This window comes from Falco cherrug, chromosome 7 (genome assembly GCF_023634085.1).
Source record: "Falco cherrug isolate bFalChe1 chromosome 7, bFalChe1.pri, whole genome shotgun sequence".
Taxonomy (NCBI): Eukaryota; Metazoa; Chordata; class Aves; order Falconiformes; family Falconidae; genus Falco; species Falco cherrug.
In genome coordinates, this window is record NC_073703.1 from 44,630,469 (window position 1) to 44,649,971 (window position 19,503).

The 19,503-nt window shown below is 35.1% G+C and overlaps 1 protein-coding gene across 10 annotated transcripts in view; it reads left to right on the top strand.

Annotated features, from left to right (window-relative positions):
• Positions 1 to 19,503, top strand: part of FUT8 (fucosyltransferase 8) — a 187,485-nt gene that overhangs the window by 112,920 nt on the left and 55,062 nt on the right. For 5 of the 10 annotated variants that reach the window (XM_055715404.1, XM_055715403.1, XM_055715408.1 and 2 more), the window contains one exon: positions 11,386 to 11,811. In XM_055715404.1, the coding sequence (XP_055571379.1) occupies positions 11,609 to 11,811 (203 nt within the window). In that variant the 5' untranslated portion in view covers positions 11,386 to 11,608. Of the gene's footprint in view, positions 1 to 10,068; positions 10,203 to 11,385; positions 11,812 to 19,503 lie in introns of those variants that run through there. The other 5 variants (XM_055715411.1, XM_055715410.1, XM_055715413.1 and 2 more) reach the window with 3 other exon arrangements.

Here is a 19,503-nt window from a genome sequence, read left to right on the forward strand (position 1 = left end):
TAGTGACTATAAGCTGTAAAATGCACAGTGCCTTCTGATCTGGTGGAATTTTTTCCTATCATGTGCAAGGTCAGGTATCCTGCTCCCTGCTCCTTACTGCAATTTCATTGCTTGGACTGCAAGCTCCTGTACTGGAATTTTCTCGGCTCCCATACTCTATAGTTTCTCGAACCTCCTGAACCTGAGCATAGTCAGGATATCTCCAAGGAATGCAGATGGTCCCCATTACTCTGAGAGGCCCTACCTGACCCAGTCATATTACAGAAGCATTAAGATGATTGTGAACAAGCAACCAGAATGCTTCCTGCCTCCCTAATACTGTCTGTCAAAAAGAATGGAGGGCACTTCTAAAAAGTATGAAGTTATATGCATCTAAAGGTATTACTAGAATTCATAAAAGGCAGGGCTTGGATCAATATATTTGTTGTCTGTAATAAATACTAAAATGAACAGAGAATTTTGTTACGAGAGCTGAAATATGTTTTTACACTCAGAAATTATAAAGAGAGCTTATGTTTTTGCAAGTTGGCAGGAATTTTGTCGAAATTTTGAGAGTTGTATTCTTCTGCTATGGAATCCTTTTAAAGGGCTATTCAATTTATTTGTATTTTGTTTTCCCTACCTCTCAAGATCTGTGATATCTCCAGTTAAGTGGTTATTCTAGTGACTTTTAATATTTTGATTAAAATAAAATTCATTTTCTTTGCAAGGTTTTCTTAACATACTTATATTTTTGTAGAAACCATAATGTACATGAAAGAATATACATGAATACTCTTCTATTAATTTTATAAAAAATAGGTTTTAAAATAAATACTCCAACCTTGATTATTTTTTTTCCATTTTCAAAGATGTGACTGGTGTTTTGAACAAGTAGTGCTTAAAGATGGGGAAACAATTATTTGACAAAACTGCTAAATGACTGGATGACTTTAATTGATTACACAGATTTGTATCTTCCATTCAAAATATGTAACATCTTTCAGCTGCAAATTTAATAGTATCTGTAAATATTAATGAATTCAATTTCAAAAAACATTTTGAGATTGGCAAATATTAACAAAGGAAACTGGGGCCTGGTGAGACTGGCTTGTACAAATTACTCATTAAATCAATACAGAGCCTGAAATATTCTTTGATTGCTAGATCACATTGTATCTCATCTAGGTACAATGAAAGATGGTAGCTGAAAATATTCAGATTAAGTGAGTGATCTTTGTGGAAAATCCATTATTAGTTAAATAAAAAGTAGGAAATGTGATATTTTAAGATTAATTAGGTTCTCTCTCAGTGTTGTGATTCAAGGGCAAATGAAAAGGAAGATGTTCTTATGTTTTTTCTCTGTTCTTTGAATGTGAAACTAAAGGGACTTTCTTATTTTAAACAGTTGTTACTTTCACTGGCTACTGGGCTAGTGGAATTACTTGTTAGTCTCCAAGCCCATGATGCAGTTGTGTTTATTTCCTCCTGTCATGTAGAGGGTAAACTGTTCTTCAGATATGTTATGAAATTTTGATATTTAAAAATTTACTGCTATTCATGTGAAAGATAATATATGTTGTACACTTGCATGTTATGCCTTTTAGATATTTTTTTTCATACCAAAAGCTGTAAAAAAAATGCTGATTAGATTTAATTCCTGAGGAGTTCTGTTATTTCATGGAATCACAGAATAGCTGACTTTGGAAAGTACCTCTGGAGATCTTCTAGTCCAACCCTGCTGCTCAAAGTAGAGTCTACTGGAGCAGGTTGCTCAGGTCTGTGTCTCAGTCTCCAGGGATAAGACACTTTACTGACCTGCCCAGCCTGTTCCAGTGTTTGATGACCCTCACATTAAATAGTATGTTCTTAGGCTTAAATGGAATTTTGTGGTTTAGATTGTACCCATTAAATAGAATAGAGTATTTCAGTTGGAAAGGACCTACAATGATCATCTAGTCCAACTGCCTCACCACTTTAGGGCTGAGCAAAAGCTAAAGCATAGTATTAAGGCCACTGTCCAAGGGGCATCAACCAGCTTTCTAGAAAGGTGGTTCCAGTGTTTGGTGTTTGACCACCCTCTCTATAAAGAAATGCTTCCTAATGTCCAGTCTAAACCTCCCCTGGTGCAACTTTGAACCATTCCATGCATCCTACCACTGGGTCCCAGGAAGAAGAGATCAGCACCTCCCTCTCTGCTTCCCTTCCTCAGGAAGCTGTGAAGAGTAATGAGGTCGCCCATCAGCCTCCTTTTCTCCAAACCAGACAAGCCCCAAGTCCTTAGCTGTTCATCGCAGGACATTCCTTCCAGCCCTTTCACCAGCTTTGTTGCACTTCTCTGGATGCATTTAATGACCTTCACATCTTTCTTAAGTTGTGGGACCCAGAAGTGCACACAGTGCTCAAGGTGAGGCTGCAGCCATGCTGGATACAGTGGATTAATCACCTCTTCTGACCGGCTGGTTATACTGTGTTTGATGCACCCCAGGGTGCACGTCACTCTCTTGGTTGACAGCAAGCCTAATACAAGTCAGCAGCGTGCCCTGGCAGCCAGTGCCCCCAGATCCCTTTCTGCAGGGCTGCTCTTCAGCCGCTCCTCTCCCAGTTTGTACTTGTGCCTGCCATTACTCCATCCTCGGTGCAGAATCCGGCATTTTGACTTGTTAAATTTCAACTTATTAATGCTCCAATCTAGATCCCTCTGCAAGGCAACTTGTTCCTCAAGAGAATCAACAGCACCTCCCAGTTTGGTATTGTCAGCAAACTTGCTAATGGTACATTCAACTCCTGCATCCAGATCATTGATATTGAACAGAACTGGCCCTAGAATTGAACCCCGCGGAACACCACTGGTGACCAGTCCCCGGCCAGATGTAGCCTAATTCCCTGCTGTGCTTTGAGCCCTGCCCTTCAGCCAGTTCTTCACCCAGCACACCATGAACCTGCTCACCCCACAGCCGGACAACTTGTCCAGAAGGATGCTGTGAGGGACAGCATCAAAAGCCTTACTAAAATACAGAAAATCTACATGCAATGCTTCCCCTTTATCCACTAGTCAGGTGAACTTACCATAGAAGGATATCAAATTAGTTAAAAAGGACTTTCCCTTTATGAACACATGTTGGCTGCCTGATGATTGCACTATTCTTTAAATGCTTTTCAATAGTACCCAGTATATTCTTCTCCATAATTTTCCCAGGAACTGGTGTTAAACCAACAGGTTTGTATTTCCCTGGGTCTTCCCTCACACCCTTTTTGTAAATGGGGATAATGCTGGCTAGCTTCCACTTTGCAGGGACCTCCCCAGACTCCCAAGACCTTTGACAGATGATCGAGAGGGGTCCTACCATTAACATCTGCTAGTTGAGCTGTTAGCGGGTACCACTGATGAGTCTTACTCTGTTGTCTTTACTTCCTGCCTATCAGGTATTTTTATATCTTGACATATATAAATATTTATATGGAATACATTAATCATATATATGTAATGTGTATATATGATATATATCCTGCCCAAACTTTCTCTTCTACTTGCTGAACAATCCCAGCTCTCTCAACCTCTCATTGTATGGGCACATTCTTCAATCTCATAATAATCTTTGTCACCCTTTGCTGCACCTGCTCCAGTACAACCATGTGATGTACTAAAAAGAACTTCATCCAATATGGCATGTTGTACAGAATAAACTATCACGGGAACTTTTAATAGTGAACTATTTATTTGATCATGAAAAAGAAATAGTAGTCTTTAGTTTTCTACATATCCTATTGAATCTATTTTCTCTGTCTTTTACTTTTCACTTTATAAAATATTTTGAATCAAATATTTGTATCTTCTATGAACAGATTTTTGGAGTTTTTTTAGGAAACATTTGCAGTAACGTCTCCTGATTGACATGAAACTTCCTCAGCTTTTCCTGGTGGATGATGTTTAGACCTGTGGTAGATAAAAATCCAGAAAGTGTTAAAGATTGTTTTGTTTTGTTTTAAACTTAGCTTAACACTGATGGGCTGAGGGTCTGTCAGTAATTGAGGTCGCTACACAAGATGCTGTATAAGTACTAAAGTAAAATGAGAGTTCATGTCTTAGGGAAGGGCAACCTAGGTAACAACCAAAGGGATACACAGAAGAGAATGAGGAGATACTAAAGCATATTTAATGCAGTAGTATTTAGTCATGGTAGTATGCTTTCTAAGAAGATGATTTTTGTTAGTGAAATCTTAAAAATACTAAACTAACTTTACTTCACTTTTAGGCAAAACTAACAGTGATGTGCAGGCTCAATCTAAGTTGCGCATACAGTGTAACAAGTTTTTGGAGTGTTTCACATTTAGTGGTAAGTCATTTTGAGTGAATCTAGGTCAGTAGGTGATTGAGCCAAAAGTAGACTTGCTTAGCTTGCTTTGAATGGAATCTAAAATAACTTGAAGCTGTATATTGCCAAGAAAAAGCATAATGCTATTCTGGGGTCATAATTCTGGATAGGAAGCAAAAATACGCATGGAGAAAATCTCCACTCCGTCACTGAATTTGTTACTGAAAGTGTGTTGGGAATAGTAAGTGAATAAGTCATGGAAAATATCCTTTCTTTGAAACGATGGTACTGGGCTATTCAGGTTTCTAATTTCTAAGTACCTTTTACAATAAACAGAAGGCATTATGGGTCAAGATGAGGAAAGATAGTATATATTTATTTTTTCATTGATTATTCATTTTTGCTATAGCAAAATAACTTAGGGGATGTACATCATTTGTCCAGATGATGTTGGAGCTACTCTTCAGCTGCTCTTTTTATTATAATTTTAATTAAGTTAGTGTTCTCTTTACTGTTTCCTTTAGTTGTTTTGTAAACACTGCATTGCATTGTATTGAAGCAATGGTTTTTAACCAAAACTTCCCTGTTAAGCTGATAAATATTTTTATATGCTTACAATCAATTGTGGCTTACATGTATAATATACACAGTTTGATTTCCTGATTAAGGCATTGAAGCAGTCCCTTGTTGTTATGTAAATATTCTGTGTTATCTTTAATGGGGTCTAAATAAATCTGTGACACTGACCACATTTTCTGTGCATTGAATTTAGCAGTAAATAAATTTTAATTTTTCCTTTCTCACAATGTTAGTTTCCATTCAACTGATGCATTAGAGATTGCCTATTCCTAATGATTTATAATAGCAAGTATTTAACAGAACTTTTTTGTTTGATTAAATAATACTGCATATTTTGTATTGAATTTTTATGATAGAGCTACTGGATTAAATTAAACCTGAAAAATAACTTAGTGTAGGTCATACTTTCCTTTCAACTTAGTATTTGCTTTTAAATTACTTTGTTCTTATTTGCAAAACTTTTTCCTGATACTGGTTTGATTTCTTTAGTAGCTGAAACAGAAGTTTGAAATAACAAGTGAATTTATAAGGTGTGACAGAAAACTCCTACATTTAAATACAAACCCCCTTGATGTTAATTACCACCAACATCTATTTGTTTCTTATTGTTTTGAGAAGGTTTCATAGCTGTCTGTAGTCTCTTCTTTTTCAGTCTCCTATGCAACCAGGAGTCCCTTTGCATTCATATGCACAAGATTTTTTCCATTGTTTCTATGTGCGAACTGCTCTATTTCAGATAGATAAAAGCAGTGTCCTTTACAAGCCTGCATTCAAGAATCCCTGAAGGTTACCAACTTATCTGTGGCATCTGCAGCCCCATGCTGATAGTGGCATTTTTTGCTTCTTTTGCCACTATGCTGTTGTGTGCTGCTGCTTCTACTGAACTTTGTGTCTTTCAGTCCACGCCTAGCACCTACATCAGTGCTGTGACTGGGATTTCTGTGGATGTTAACTGGGTTCTTCTGAATGGGAGATGATTTCCCTGAGAGATCAGATTGAAACCCTCCTAACTGGGTGTGGTGATAAAATTTAAAAAGAAAATTAGCTTCAGAGATTGCTGCAGAGATAATTCCAACAGCTGTTGGAGGGAATAGAGGAATACATTCTTTTTCACCCCAAACATCTAGGGTAAGCCCTTCCAAAGAGATAAAAGAGGTATCTTACTACACTATTTTAGAAGGTGACATTATAAAAATGTAGTCAACCATTCTCAGAATCCCCTAGAAGGGAGACAAGAACTAAACTAAAATTGCATGGAAGAAAATGCAAATTAGCTAATTGTCAATACACTGTTTTAATGTGCTTATGCACTGGAAAATACAAGGGTATGGGTAAATCCAATAAAATATAACACAAGAAATCATGGTAAATCTCAAGGGATAATTAGTAAATTAAAATACATGGCTTCCTACGGTAAAAGAAATTAACATAGTATTTTGCATGTGGAGATCTTTCAGAAACTGGTTATAAGCTGTAGAAATTGAAAGTTTAAAAAATGTGATAATTTTGCCTTTTCATGTCCCTATTTGCTCTTTTATTTCTGGTAGTCTTATATTTATTATAATTTAATTTATTTTAAAGGTCTCTATGGACTTTGAAATATTGAAGTACTTTGACATCTTGCATTCCCAGAACAGTAATGAAATGGAAGAAAAAATGTAAAAGGCACATGACAGTATAAGTCAGTAGTTAAGAGTAGTTAAAACTCATGTATAATTAGAAATACCACATCTGAGATACAGGCTGACTTGTTTAATGTTAGTTCAGAATGTTCTTCCTATTTATTCAGTTTGGCATCTTTGTATTTAACTGTACTATGACCTAACTTATAAAAAGAACCATGACATCATTAGAGATTCATAGGAATCAGGTAAAACATGCTATCTTTTGTGTATTATATAAAATGTTTGAGTAGTTTCAGAACTCTGTATTCTTTAATATATGAAGTCCATTAATTTTGACATAATTTTATACATTTTCAGGAAGTAAAAAACAGTTTACTATTAAAGAAAGTTAAATTTAAAGGGTCGGTACTTTAAAATCACTTGTATAAAAGCAATGTGAAGGTGCTACAAGAACAATGTACTTGAAAATAATTACTGTACACCATTAATTGCTTGAGATATATGGTGATGTAAATAAAAATATTAGTGATTTTTTCCCCCATATATACTTGAAAATTGTATAAGCTTTTGAGAGTCAGAGGTACTTGACAATTATATCCTCAGAGCCACAGACAAGTACTTGATGAAGCTATCATTCCATTCTCTCCCTCAAAGATTGTCTGTTAGTTCTCCTGTCTGAGTTTCTATTTATCATTTTAAACCAAACACTCAAGAAGTTACTTTTTTTTTTTAATAATGAGTTCTAAATTTTTTTTTAATGAAGTATATATAGGATGCTTTAACCCTTTTAAGATGTGATCTTTTTTGTGTTTGATAACACAAACCCTTCAATAATACTTAAAATACTGGGTTTTTAACATTTTAAATATTGTCAAAGTATTTGCATCATATCAGAACAAAGGCTTATCTAGCCTGATTTCTCTCCAAGACTGGCTTGTAGTGGATGTCTAGGGAAAACTGTAAGAACCGGGATACTATGGTGATACTACCCTGGTATATTCTCTGGTTTCCAACAATATGTGACTTGGGATTCTGAGAGTATTGGGTGGTATCTTTGTGGCAGTCTTTGAGTTTTAATTTTCCTTGAAATGGTCTAATGGCCTTTTAAATGTAAACTTTTAACACCTACAGTGTTTGATTAAACTGAGTTTCACGCTGGAATTACACAGTTTGAGAAATACCTTCTTTGGTTTTGAATCTATTAAACCAGAATGTTTTATTAATTATCTCCTTGTACTAAAAGTAGCAACAGACAATTATACGTTCTTTACTTTCTCATACCATTGATGATTTTTATAGATTTACCATGTTAATTCCTCAGTTGTCATTTCTACTAATCTCTTTACTCACACATAGTTACTGAGGGCCATTCTTGTGTCTGTGGGTTTTTGGTTTGTTTGTTTAGTGTGGTTTTCTGTTTGTTGTTGTTTTTTTTTAAAAAAAAAAACAAACAACAAAACAACAAACACAAACTGTGAGGACTTTGTTGCTTTTTGCCCAATGTTGAGCTGATATTTTGTAGAATTACCTATCATGGCTAAAATCCATTCCTGATGGATAATGATTCAAAGGTCATCTATACACAACTCTACACACTGATATAAACTGATTTTTAATTTTATTTCTTCACTAGACAGTGTCTTGATATATTTCAGTTTGTTGCTATCACCTGTTGTACTACATGTACAGACTTTGTTACCTCCATTTTCACCTTGTTTTCCAAATAATTTATAAATATATTAAACTGCATGAATTCTGCCATGAGTCCCAGTGAGGTCCATGATCATTCTTTCTACTTTGATTGCCTAGCCTTACTGTACGTTTATTTTTTAATGATGTGGTGACTCACATGATGAATGGCCTTCCAGGCAGTTTAGTTTCTTTGAAAATATCAACTACATAACAATTAGCACTGGTTCTCTCTTGGTTGTGTGTTTATTTGCATCTTCAAAAGGACTTTAATAAATTTATGAAGCACAATTTCTTTTTCCAAAAGCTGTCTTAGTACTTTTTTACTTTGGTTACATTCATCCTTACGTCTGCAGTTTTATTTCCTGTTATTTCTACCAGTTTCCCTGGCCTGTAGTTGTTGGGATGTCTGCTGTAGCCCTTACGAAGAATTCAGTTTACTGTTTTCATTTTCCATTCCTTTGGTACAAAGTGGTTATAATTGAGAGGTTAATTATTAAACTATTGCATCCTTTAACTTCTTTAGAACTGTTGGAAGAATACCATGTGTTCCTGACGACTTGCTGTATTAATTTTGTGGATGTGTTTGGTAGCCTGACTAACACTATTGTTTGAGACAGACCAATGCATCCTCTTACAAAGGAGATACCTGATTTGTGAATCTGCTTAAGCTCCTGTGTTATGAAAAAAAGGATTGAAAAAAAGAAAGGCAGTATTTTCCTTGCAAAGTACTCTAAACAGTTCTTATATACTTGCATTGTTTGTTGACCTTGGAGACCCTAGTAAGCCATGTGCTTTGGATGAAAGGTTCAGTATTACTTTTTATGTCTTTAATCATTTGGTCATGCTTGTAACTTTTAAAAAGGATACTTTCTTTGCTCATTATAATAGTCACCTTTACCTACTGTTTTAGTTAAGGCCATGATATCTTTCCAGGTGGCATGGAATACACTTCTTTTTTAAAATACTTCCTCTTCTTGAAATTAATCACAGCTGTAGTGAATATTTTACTTTGTTGCTCCTAAAAGGAGATGATATCTGATTATATTATGCAGACCGTTAGGAAGTAGTCCTCCAGTGGAAACTTTTTGATCTAAGTTCTGCAAACTGCTTGTGATTGATTAAGCAGTAATTTTGTGTCTGTAGCATCTATTTATTCTCATCACAATTCCCAGCATAATACTTACCCAATCAGCAGAGGAATATTTGAAGTCCCCTATTATTTTTTCTTTCCTTGCCTTCACAGACTTTGTGATTTCACTTACCCTGTTGCAGCCACAATCAACCATTTTGTGGGTGATTGGTAGTATAGATTTAAGAATACACTTTCCCACTTAAATGTCAGTCCATTGGGGTTTTATATTAATCACTCCTGCAAGTAACCAGGCTTGGTTTGCATATAGCCCCAATCACTTGTGGGTTGTGCATGGCTTATTCTGTTTCACATAATGTGGGTTCTTTTTATTTGTGCTGTGATCTGTAAAGATTGTTGAAGAAACCACTATTTTCTTGAAGGCAGTCCCAAACTTTTTTGAAGCTAAAGCAAAGCTACATAAAGCTTTCTTAGAAATCTGTAGAAAATGACATGCTCCTAGTGTGGGATTACGTTAAAAAAGAAAACTGATCTGCTTATAACACCTTGACACAGATACATTCGATGGAAAAGCCCAAGAGAGGTACTACAAATGTTTTCCATTTCATTAGTAATACTCAGTTTACAAATAAATTATCTTGTGTATCATCTTACTAGTCTTAAGTGGAATTTTTCTGCCTCTTTCAAAAATATGCAAACAAAACCACTTCTGCAAGATAACTAGAGAAATTTTTCAGCATTTTTAATAGTGTTTTAGATTTTTTGTAACTGGAAGTGTGTGCTCCAGGCATATCTCTGTGACTGGGTGAGTTCTTGCAAGTTGGCAAGTCTTGAAATGAGTTGGAAGAGAATAAAAAACCCAAATGAAATAAAAAAGAAAGTGAAAGAAACATTAACCAGAGAAGAATGACTTGGGAGGAGGTGGGTATGGATAGCATCTCAGAGGAAATATGGTGGATTTTACAGAGTTGAGAATTGAAAATAGGTTATTTTGGAAATTGAGTATAAAGAGCAAATATGTGCCTTTTACAGAAGGTAGAAATGTTATATTGCAAAGAAAGAGGAAAAGAGGTGAGAAGTACTTCAGATTTTGGATGTGCTGATCAGTTAAATTTTGAAGTGTGTTCTAGATAGAATGAGGAGACTCTTAACATTCATTGAATGATGTTTTGACAAGTAGAAAAGGAGTTGAGGTGAGTTTGCATTTTTTAAAATGCTGTGGTGTTCTTAGATGAGAGAAAATAATACCTTCAGACCATTTTTTTCCAAATGGGTTTGATAGTTTTTAAAGCAGAAGAAAAATGTTTCTAAAAGCCAGGTTTCTAAAGTCATGCCTGGTTTTCAAATGTGTGAGCATAGCAGTGCCAAATAAATTCTACTTGAAATCCCTCTTAAATGTTCAGTGTTCCTGTCTGTTTTAACAAGTACAGTGGAAGGGTAAAGAGAGAAGTTGTGATGTCTTGCAATTTTAATCAAGACATAAAGTTTTGGGTTTAATTTTAGGTGGGCATTTTAGAGGCTACTATAGATTTAAGAGTAAGATACGCAATGGGTTGTTTGTTTAAAAATTATTGCTTAAACTTTTTGCAGTGCTTGGAAGTTGCTTAATTGGTATTACAGCTGCTACTAGGCCAATCTACTTGCAAATAGTAGGATACGTTATTAGAATGGCTGTAACTTCTGTTACAGTGTGGGAGTCATGACAGCAATGGAGAAGAGAGTTCATAAAAGTGGAAAAAAAGGTGAATTTGTGTTTGAATAGAAGCTCTTTGTTGGTACTAAAGGAGACTAAGTTTAGCACAGAATGATTTTTGAACTATTTTAATGTGCGAAATGACACATGACTTAGTAAATATTTCTCTTACAAAAAACCGGCCATTTCAAAACCAAAATTAATTGCATATTCCTTAGTGGTTCATACTTGGACTCAGCATATTTTTTGTGGGAAGTTAAAAGCTTTTCTCTTTTTCTCCTTGACAGAAAGTAGTAAAGTTGTCTATCATCATTCTTGAATGTTAATGACAATACATTTAGCTTAATTGCAATCTAATATATTTTTATGTATCAGAATTATAATTTCAGATTTTTTTTATTCTTTTCACAGAATATAAATGAAGAATGATGCAGTATTAATGCTATCTATGTACAGCCCCATAAGGATCTTCTCTAAGGAGTTGCAGTAAGATAAATATTGCGAATAATTTTTCTCTGGTACAATGTGGTGAAGCAGAGGAACTGAAATTGTCTGCTCTTGTACAGGCTAAGGACTTAAAATGTTTGTTATTTTGTGAGCAGAAGTAGTTCTGGAGTGAATTGAACTTCTGAAAATGCGGCCATGGACTGGTTCCTGGCGTTGGATTATGCTTATCCTCTTTGCTTGGGGAACTTTACTCTTTTATATTGGTGGACACCTGGTACGAGACAGTGAGCACCCAGATCACTCTAGTCGTGAATTATCCAAGATACTTGCTAAACTTGAACGTTTAAAGCAGCAAAATGAAGACTTAAGGAGGATGGCAGAATCTCTCAGGTAGGATCTAAAAGTAATTAAAACTTTTCAGAAAATGGTTGAAATATGAAATACCAGAAATTAAATTGAAAGGGCTGCTTGTGGGTTTTTTTTGTAAAATCATGTTTAATATTTAAAAGTACAGATACGTGTTTTAATAGGTGCTATAAGTAACTGAAAATACATTGCAAAACCTTTAAACAAATAATGTACATCTAGTTTTGGTCTAATATAGTTATTATTTAACAGTCATTATTTAATGGTGTCCAAGCGTTACTGTGTCACAATAACAGAGTTCTGTAGGTGATTAACTTCTCAAGGCCAGCTTCAAACATGTGCAATTATGATGTTCAAACCAATTAGAACAGCTAGTGACTTTTCCACACTTCTGCATGCAGTAGCTGGAAAAACTTGTTTTAAAGGTGCTAAAAACATTTGTACAGCTTGTTGAAGATAAATGTGGACTTGCTGAAGATGAGGTGCAGTAGACTGCTGCATCATATGAATTCTTTTAACTATTTTTTTCCTTGTCTTGCTGCTAAACTTGAAACAATAATTGTAAAGTAGTAGGAACATCTCCCTTCTTATAATTATTTGTATTGTTATAGATGGGTACAATTATGTGGTATATCCAGTTTTATGAGTATGAGTATTTTCAGACAGACATATACTTCTGGTCTTTCCTAAGAACTTGGAAAGGAGAGCTTTTTAGGCAGGGTACATGCCAGAGTTAGATTGGACCTAAGTATGTGGACATCACCACGTGCGACCTAAAAGTCCTGATGGATCATGGGGACAAGTACAGAGGCTTCATATGTTGTAGGAAGCTAGAGATGAGCAAAACTCAATACAAGATTTTACAGTAATGTGTGGTGATGATTATTGGTCAAAAAGCTCTTAAGTGAGATAAATTCATTTACGGTCTCTTTCACAACTACATGCTCACAAGCACCAGGATGTGTGTGTACCAGTAGACTGGACAGGATCTCCTGTGTAGAACATGGAGAGTGAGGGGCACTGGCAGCTGAGACTTCATCATGTTTCTTGGGTGGTTCTTGCTTGGCAGGGGTACACTGATTTTGGACTTGCCTTTTAATATGCTTTAGGAGAAGATGCCGGTTTGGATCTTCTATCTTGCTATTTTTCTTCATAAATCATAGGAAGAATGATGGAATTGCAGAAATCTGTTTACCTTATTAGGATGTTTTATGGTTCTAGTCCTGCTCTGGTTGCCTTATCTTTAAGTGAGTTTGTTTCTTCCCTTCATTGAAATGAAATCACACATATGGATGCTGTAGCAGTGAAATTAATACTTTTCCTCTTAACCCTGTTGTGTTGTTTATTCTGGTGCATGCTCTCTCTTTCATGCATAGCCAGGGGTATTTGATCTGGTAGTCTGGCTACCCTGCCTGAAATTTCTTTTCACTGAACTCCATTCCTTGTTTCTGGAATGCACTGTAGGTATGGCTGTGCGCTGGTGAGGCTTTTTAGAACAAATACCTTAGTTTTGAACGTGTCAGCCCTGAAGAAGTACCTCAGCATTCATGTGATGCTGCACAGAGGTGGAGAAATGCTGCTGACCCAAGTGCCCTCTACATGACATATAAATAATCTTCACCTTGAGCAGTGTGGCCATTAATTGCTGAGTGGGCTGTAGTTTTCTGAGCTCAATTTATTAATACGTGATAGCAACTGCACTGGGAAAAAGCTTAATATGTTTTTGTTGACAGAATGGTGTAATGTAGCATATGCTGCTATGAAGAAACTTAAGCAAGATCCTATATTTGAATGAATACAATATCTTTAAATTCCTTAATTTTAGACAATAATAGTCAACCTTAGGGTTTGTTGCCTTAGAGGGGGAAATAGTTGGCCTTTAATGTAGAGATTACTGCCCTCCATGCTTTCAGCCCCCATGTTTGGCTGACTTGAATAAATGGTAATGTGATATATTGCACAGTCATTGAAATGTAACCACTTCAAAGTACACAGTGATTAGAAGAGAGTAAACATTCTTGATTTTACTGATGAGGGTACTTTTTTTTGAGGGTAGCTTCTTTTTTGTGAATACGTTGCTTAAAAATATTTCTGAGACTTTTCTTCGAAGTCTTGTATGTCACCACAGACGAATGTATGTAACCACAGGAGAATCTGAAACTCTTGCATGAGAAAGCCTGAAATGCCTTTATTAATGATTAAATGCCTATATAAATGACTTTAAATGCCAATTTTAACAGCAGCACAGCTCCAGGTTCAGTAGTCGGTGCTGGCCAGAAATGAGCCAGCTTGGGACTGGAAGATATTCAGGCATAGTTGTTTTGCTGAAAGTGAGCTGAGATTAGTGAGGTCCTAGACTTTGAGGGAAGTGCTGTATTGCAATGCAGAACGTTTTCATTATTTTTATTGAGCAAAATCCATGATACTTTATAGAGGCTTCACACATAGGTTTGAGAAATATCCTTGTCAACCTGCATCATTTAAAGTATTAAATGATAAATGTGAGATAGAATTTCTGTATGTCATTTCTTTGTTTGCCAGGTGGGAAAAGGGGTGTTAAAAATAACTGTCAGCTTTAAAATTGTCCCATTCAGAGTTGTATAACAATATGGCTATCTAAAATGAGGCATTAGCCAATAGTCCATGGTTTCAGTATCTGTGTCCTGGAAGAAATCACTGCTTCTATGAATATACATTAAAGAAGCATAAAAGTTAAGAGTGTTTTAACTTCAGAAATTTAATTAGAATTAGACAGAAAAGATTACTTTTGCTCCAGTTAACATCTTAAAGTGAAGACATAATTTATTTTAGGCTTTACTGATCAAAGGCAGAAAGGCTGGAACTATTATCTGAATATTATTGAATTGCTAGAGTTTTTGCTTTTTATACTGAAAACTCTAATTACTGATACTGGCTGTGAAATTTGAGTGGCTAAGACTACAGTCTTTATGTCAGGTTTAGCTCGTAAAGATAAACCCTATTGCCAAGTTGGGTTTTGTTACACTAAGGTAAAAAGTTGTTTTTGCTGCCCTTCTCCACTGAGATTTTATTTCTAGAGAACTAGAGTGTTTGGTTTTTTATTTCAACAGAAAAGCAGCAGACTTGTTGTGGTAAAGCTATAGAATATATTATGGTATGTGAAAGGGTTAAGCTAATGCATGAATTTAAGCATATTTCAGTAACTAACTTACAGTTAGTTTGGGAAGAGTTTAAAAAAGACCAGAGTTCCTACTTGGAAAATTGTAACAGTAAACAGGCATCTGATTAACTCTGCTAATTAAAGTATTTTGACATAATTGATAAAACTTTTGGATGGTAGAAAGCTCCAAGTTAACAGAATTTATTTGAGTGGGCAAAGGAGCTTTGTAAATGGTAGAATATTAACATAGTATCTACCTGTGCCATTAATAATAGCTAGTTAGGGCAGGGACAAAGGGACAAAAACCAGGTATGATTACAAGAATTGAGTAGATGAATAAAGTTGTAACAAATTCCATTTTGAAGTTAAAGAAAATTGGTATTTCATCTTTAATTACCTTGGGACCTGAGTTAATATGGTAAAATACATTTCAATTGCCTAGCATTTCCCATTATAACGGATTCTCGTGACTTCTCTGACTTCCTTCTCACCTTATAAAAGTGTCAGGCCTCTGGGAATGTTTGAAAATAGGATCTGGGCTCTGCTTAGTTTCGTCCAGGTGTCCATGAATGCCAATGTACAATGACAAGAAGTGATCTTTCCACTCCTAGCTTTGAATGCTCTTTGGTTGCCAATTTATATAGCGGCAACGCGTCCCCAAAGGGAACAGAAACAACAAAAAACCCAAAACCATGCCTTATGAAATATGCCTATGTGCATGCAAAGTCAAGCATTCAAAAACTGAAAAATGTCCTATCTGTGACAAAGCTTTATAAAATCTTGCTTCGCCCTTTCTTGTTGTATGATACTTAAATCATATTTGATCTTGTAATTCTTTTTGTCCTGGTTGCTTCTTTTCACACAAGATGCATGAGAAGTAGAATTAAGGTTTCAGGGCAGTAAAGAGGTCTGTAGTGGTGTTTTGGTTTTGATTTCCCCCACCCCCAGCATTTGTTTGATTTCAAGAACTACCTCATGTTCTTCTTATTTTTCTTTTCTTTTAAATATTTGTAATTTTTTACCCATATTGGTTAAGAATAGTTCGTATTTTTGTAAGGATTTTGGTGAGGTTATTTTGAGATATGTTTTTTTTTAATATATGTACCTTCACAACAGTGCAAGTTGGAACAGTCACATATTTTTGAAAATTGCCTGAAATAGAAATATTCCTTTAGGAGCTGAGTACACTTTTGTGGTGCACTTCTGATGACTTGAAATGACTTCAGGCACCACTTAGTTTTTACAGTGCATTTGGGAAGCCTTAGGTGAGAAGCTACTGTAGTTTTTCTTTTGCCAATATGATGCTTTGTAAAAACCTTACTTGTGGGCTGTAAAGAGGCACAGAGGTATATTAATGATGCAGAAGACTAACGAAATTAAAGGTGTTTTGTATTGCCTGAGTTTTAGAAATTATGTGCATGAATATTGTGGTATAATGAGATTTGGAGAGTTACCATAGTCCTTACATGCTTATTAAAAATTTTGTGTGAGCGAATCTGGGTTGATTGTGGAAGTGGCCTAGATCCCATTGGTGCAAAATTGTAATATAACTGATTTTTTATATAGATTGTTATTTTACTATTCTGTATCCAGTAGGATTGGAAGAGCCCTTTTAAGTAAACTTATTACAGATGTCACAGGTCTCGCAGCAAAAAGGGAAATCTTTACTGCAATTTTTTTAGTTATTTAGGGGAAACTCAATAGGGAGTAATAATCGAATCGGAGTATTACATAATGTTTCATTGTTTGCCTGTAATGTTGTTTTACCAGAAAGTTTTGTTTACTATCAGGATTATGATATGACTGCTACGGGCTGTCACTGTTGCATCTAGATGATACAAGGCTTTTAGGAGGAGGAGGAGGGCTTAAAATTACTACTCTCATAATGTCTGATTTTCTTAAATGGAAACTGGACAAGTTGTGTGTATGCCTTCATCTGTGTCCTAGACTTCCTTTTTTGCAATACATGAATGGTTCATAGTATTCATGTGCTTCTTTGTGTCCTGCTGGTTGATAGTAAAATTTTTATCATTTATGGTATATTAGTGGTATCATCTCCTGGAAGATAAGCCTGGCAGTATAGGAAACAGTGGTTTCAGAGTTCTCTTCAGGAAAAGAGAATCTTGTTAAATGCATTCATATTGTGTTCATATTAGTAATACATCACATCCCATATATATTTTCATCATAGAGTCTATTAAATATTACGTTTTGTAGAACCTGCAATTCTTCTAATAAATACAATAACCTGTTTTTTAATCTGAATAGGAGCATGCGTTAGAACAGGAATGGAAAAGGGCAAAATGTAATCCAATAAACCCAAGCACCAGTATTTGTAGACATTATTCTCATTGTTCTGTGTGTAGCTTCAGAAAGAAGAGGTAAGATTTTAATTTTGGAAGAGCGCTATAATTGCTTTAATGTAGTTGGTGCTGAGGCTGGTATAGATTCCAAACTCTGGATCAATTAACCATAAGCAAATCTATTGAAGTACTTCTATCAATTACTGTGGGTAGTTGCTGGGCCCAGTAAGCCTGTAGTAAGCACAGAAAGGGAGTTTGATACAAGAATAGCTTTGGGTTGATAAAAATTTAAATACATATAATAGAAAACTGTACTTTAAAATAATACTTGACATGTCTTAAGTTTTAAGCTGAGGGTACTGCACAGGCCAATGAGTGAGGGAGGAACTATAAAACTATATGGTCTGCATCTCTGCTCTTACTGGTTTTTGTGCAGTTCTCAAATTAAAGGGAAGGGACACATTTTCAGTGGATATAAATCAGGACTGATCAGGGCTGTGCTGATTTATTTTAGTTTGTGATGCTGCTTGCTCTTTATTTGTGAGTGACATTTTTATGCAGTGTTTTCTTTCAGTTTTATTTACTTAGGAGGTTTTATTTTAGAAGGGTGAAGTGACAACTTACATTCTTTTTGTGTGTGTGTTAGTGGTCATTAATAATTAAACATGATTTTCTTCTTGGGGGAAAAAAAATGTGAAACAAAAGTTAGTCATAATGTGTCTTTAGTCAATTGTAAACCTTCCAGCCCCATACAAGGAACTCAGGGAGACATTAATGAAGGAATGAGAAAATACATGAGTGTGAACTTGTAAAATCTTACATTTTTCCTTTTGCTGATAAATTAGTGTAACCTTTTAAATACAGAATGGGTTTTATAATTTATTTCTTGTTCTAATTTTTTTTACAATTATTTTACACAGAATGGCAATTCTTCCAGCTAAACTGAATGTCACTACAATTAATTTTTGAGTGTTTCTTTTTGCCTTCAGAGAATGAGATTAGAGATCGCTACTTTGCCATTGCCCATCTGTTACCTGAAGGTGATGAGAAAGTGGCCTCAGTGTCATGGCTGATGTACACAGAATTCTTTTTTCTGTCTTCAAGTGTAGATGTTTTACTAAACAAGGGACAAAGCAGAAACAGATTATCCCTACAACATAATCTTTTTGATGTTTAAAATTACACAGTATTATCTTTATTTGATGTGAATTCATTATGGAAAATATGATTTATATTTACTATAAAATGGTAGTAAACAGCAAGCAAAAATCATGTCTTGTAAATAGTAAGAAAATTAATTCAAACAAAACCACTGTTTGGTCTATTATCATGGCTGCCCCTGTAAGTGGATTATGATTTTGTTTATTTTGTATTTATAACTTAATTTACAATGTTTTCATAGCAATAAGTGAAGGATATTCTGTGCTAGATGCTTACTGACATGTTCTTTTATTGTTCATTAGAATCATCATAGCTTAGATGAACTTACTTTAAACTCACTTCTCAAATTTTAAGGAGCAAGTCAGTTTTCAGGACTTAATTTGGTTTGAAAACTTACGTATATGTTTTTCAACAGGAATTCACTCATAACAGTGCATTTTTCCTAGGATATTCTGCACTAGAAGTTATCTAGATAGATGGATGTCATGAGTACAGATAAGGATTTTAATTCAGACACTTTTCCCTCAAATATTGCCTTATCTCCAACTCAGATGATATAGAGGGCAGTAACAAGCAAGCTGTGCTGGTTTCAGAAAAGAACCTTTTCCTTAATTTTGAGACTGGATGAAAGTGAGGAAGACAGCAATTCCATATCTGATGAGTTAACAGATGTAGAGACAAAACTGCAAAAAGAATAAGTTATATTAGTTTTATCCTAAATTTATATAATTTTTGGAAGTCCAAACAACTAGATGAGGAGAATGCCTTCCACCCCCATCCTAGCTCCTTTTATCTAAGTATGTTATTCCAAAGTATGTTGAATGTTAAATGGGATGTACTTTTCTTTTTTAAAAAACTTAATCATATCAAATGGTCAGAAATATTGTCTTTCATATCATCCACACCCATGCTTCTGTAGAATTCTGTAATTGCTACTTTAACAGACTTTCCTTATGTTCAGAGGATGTCTGTGCTGGCTGAAGATTTCTTATGGTAATTTTTTTGTATCCTTTTACCTTATTGTTATTCACAAATTCTACCTTTAAGCAATGTGACTTATACAAGATAAGCCATTCCATTTTCCTGATAATTTTGTGTTTAGTTGTCCTGTCA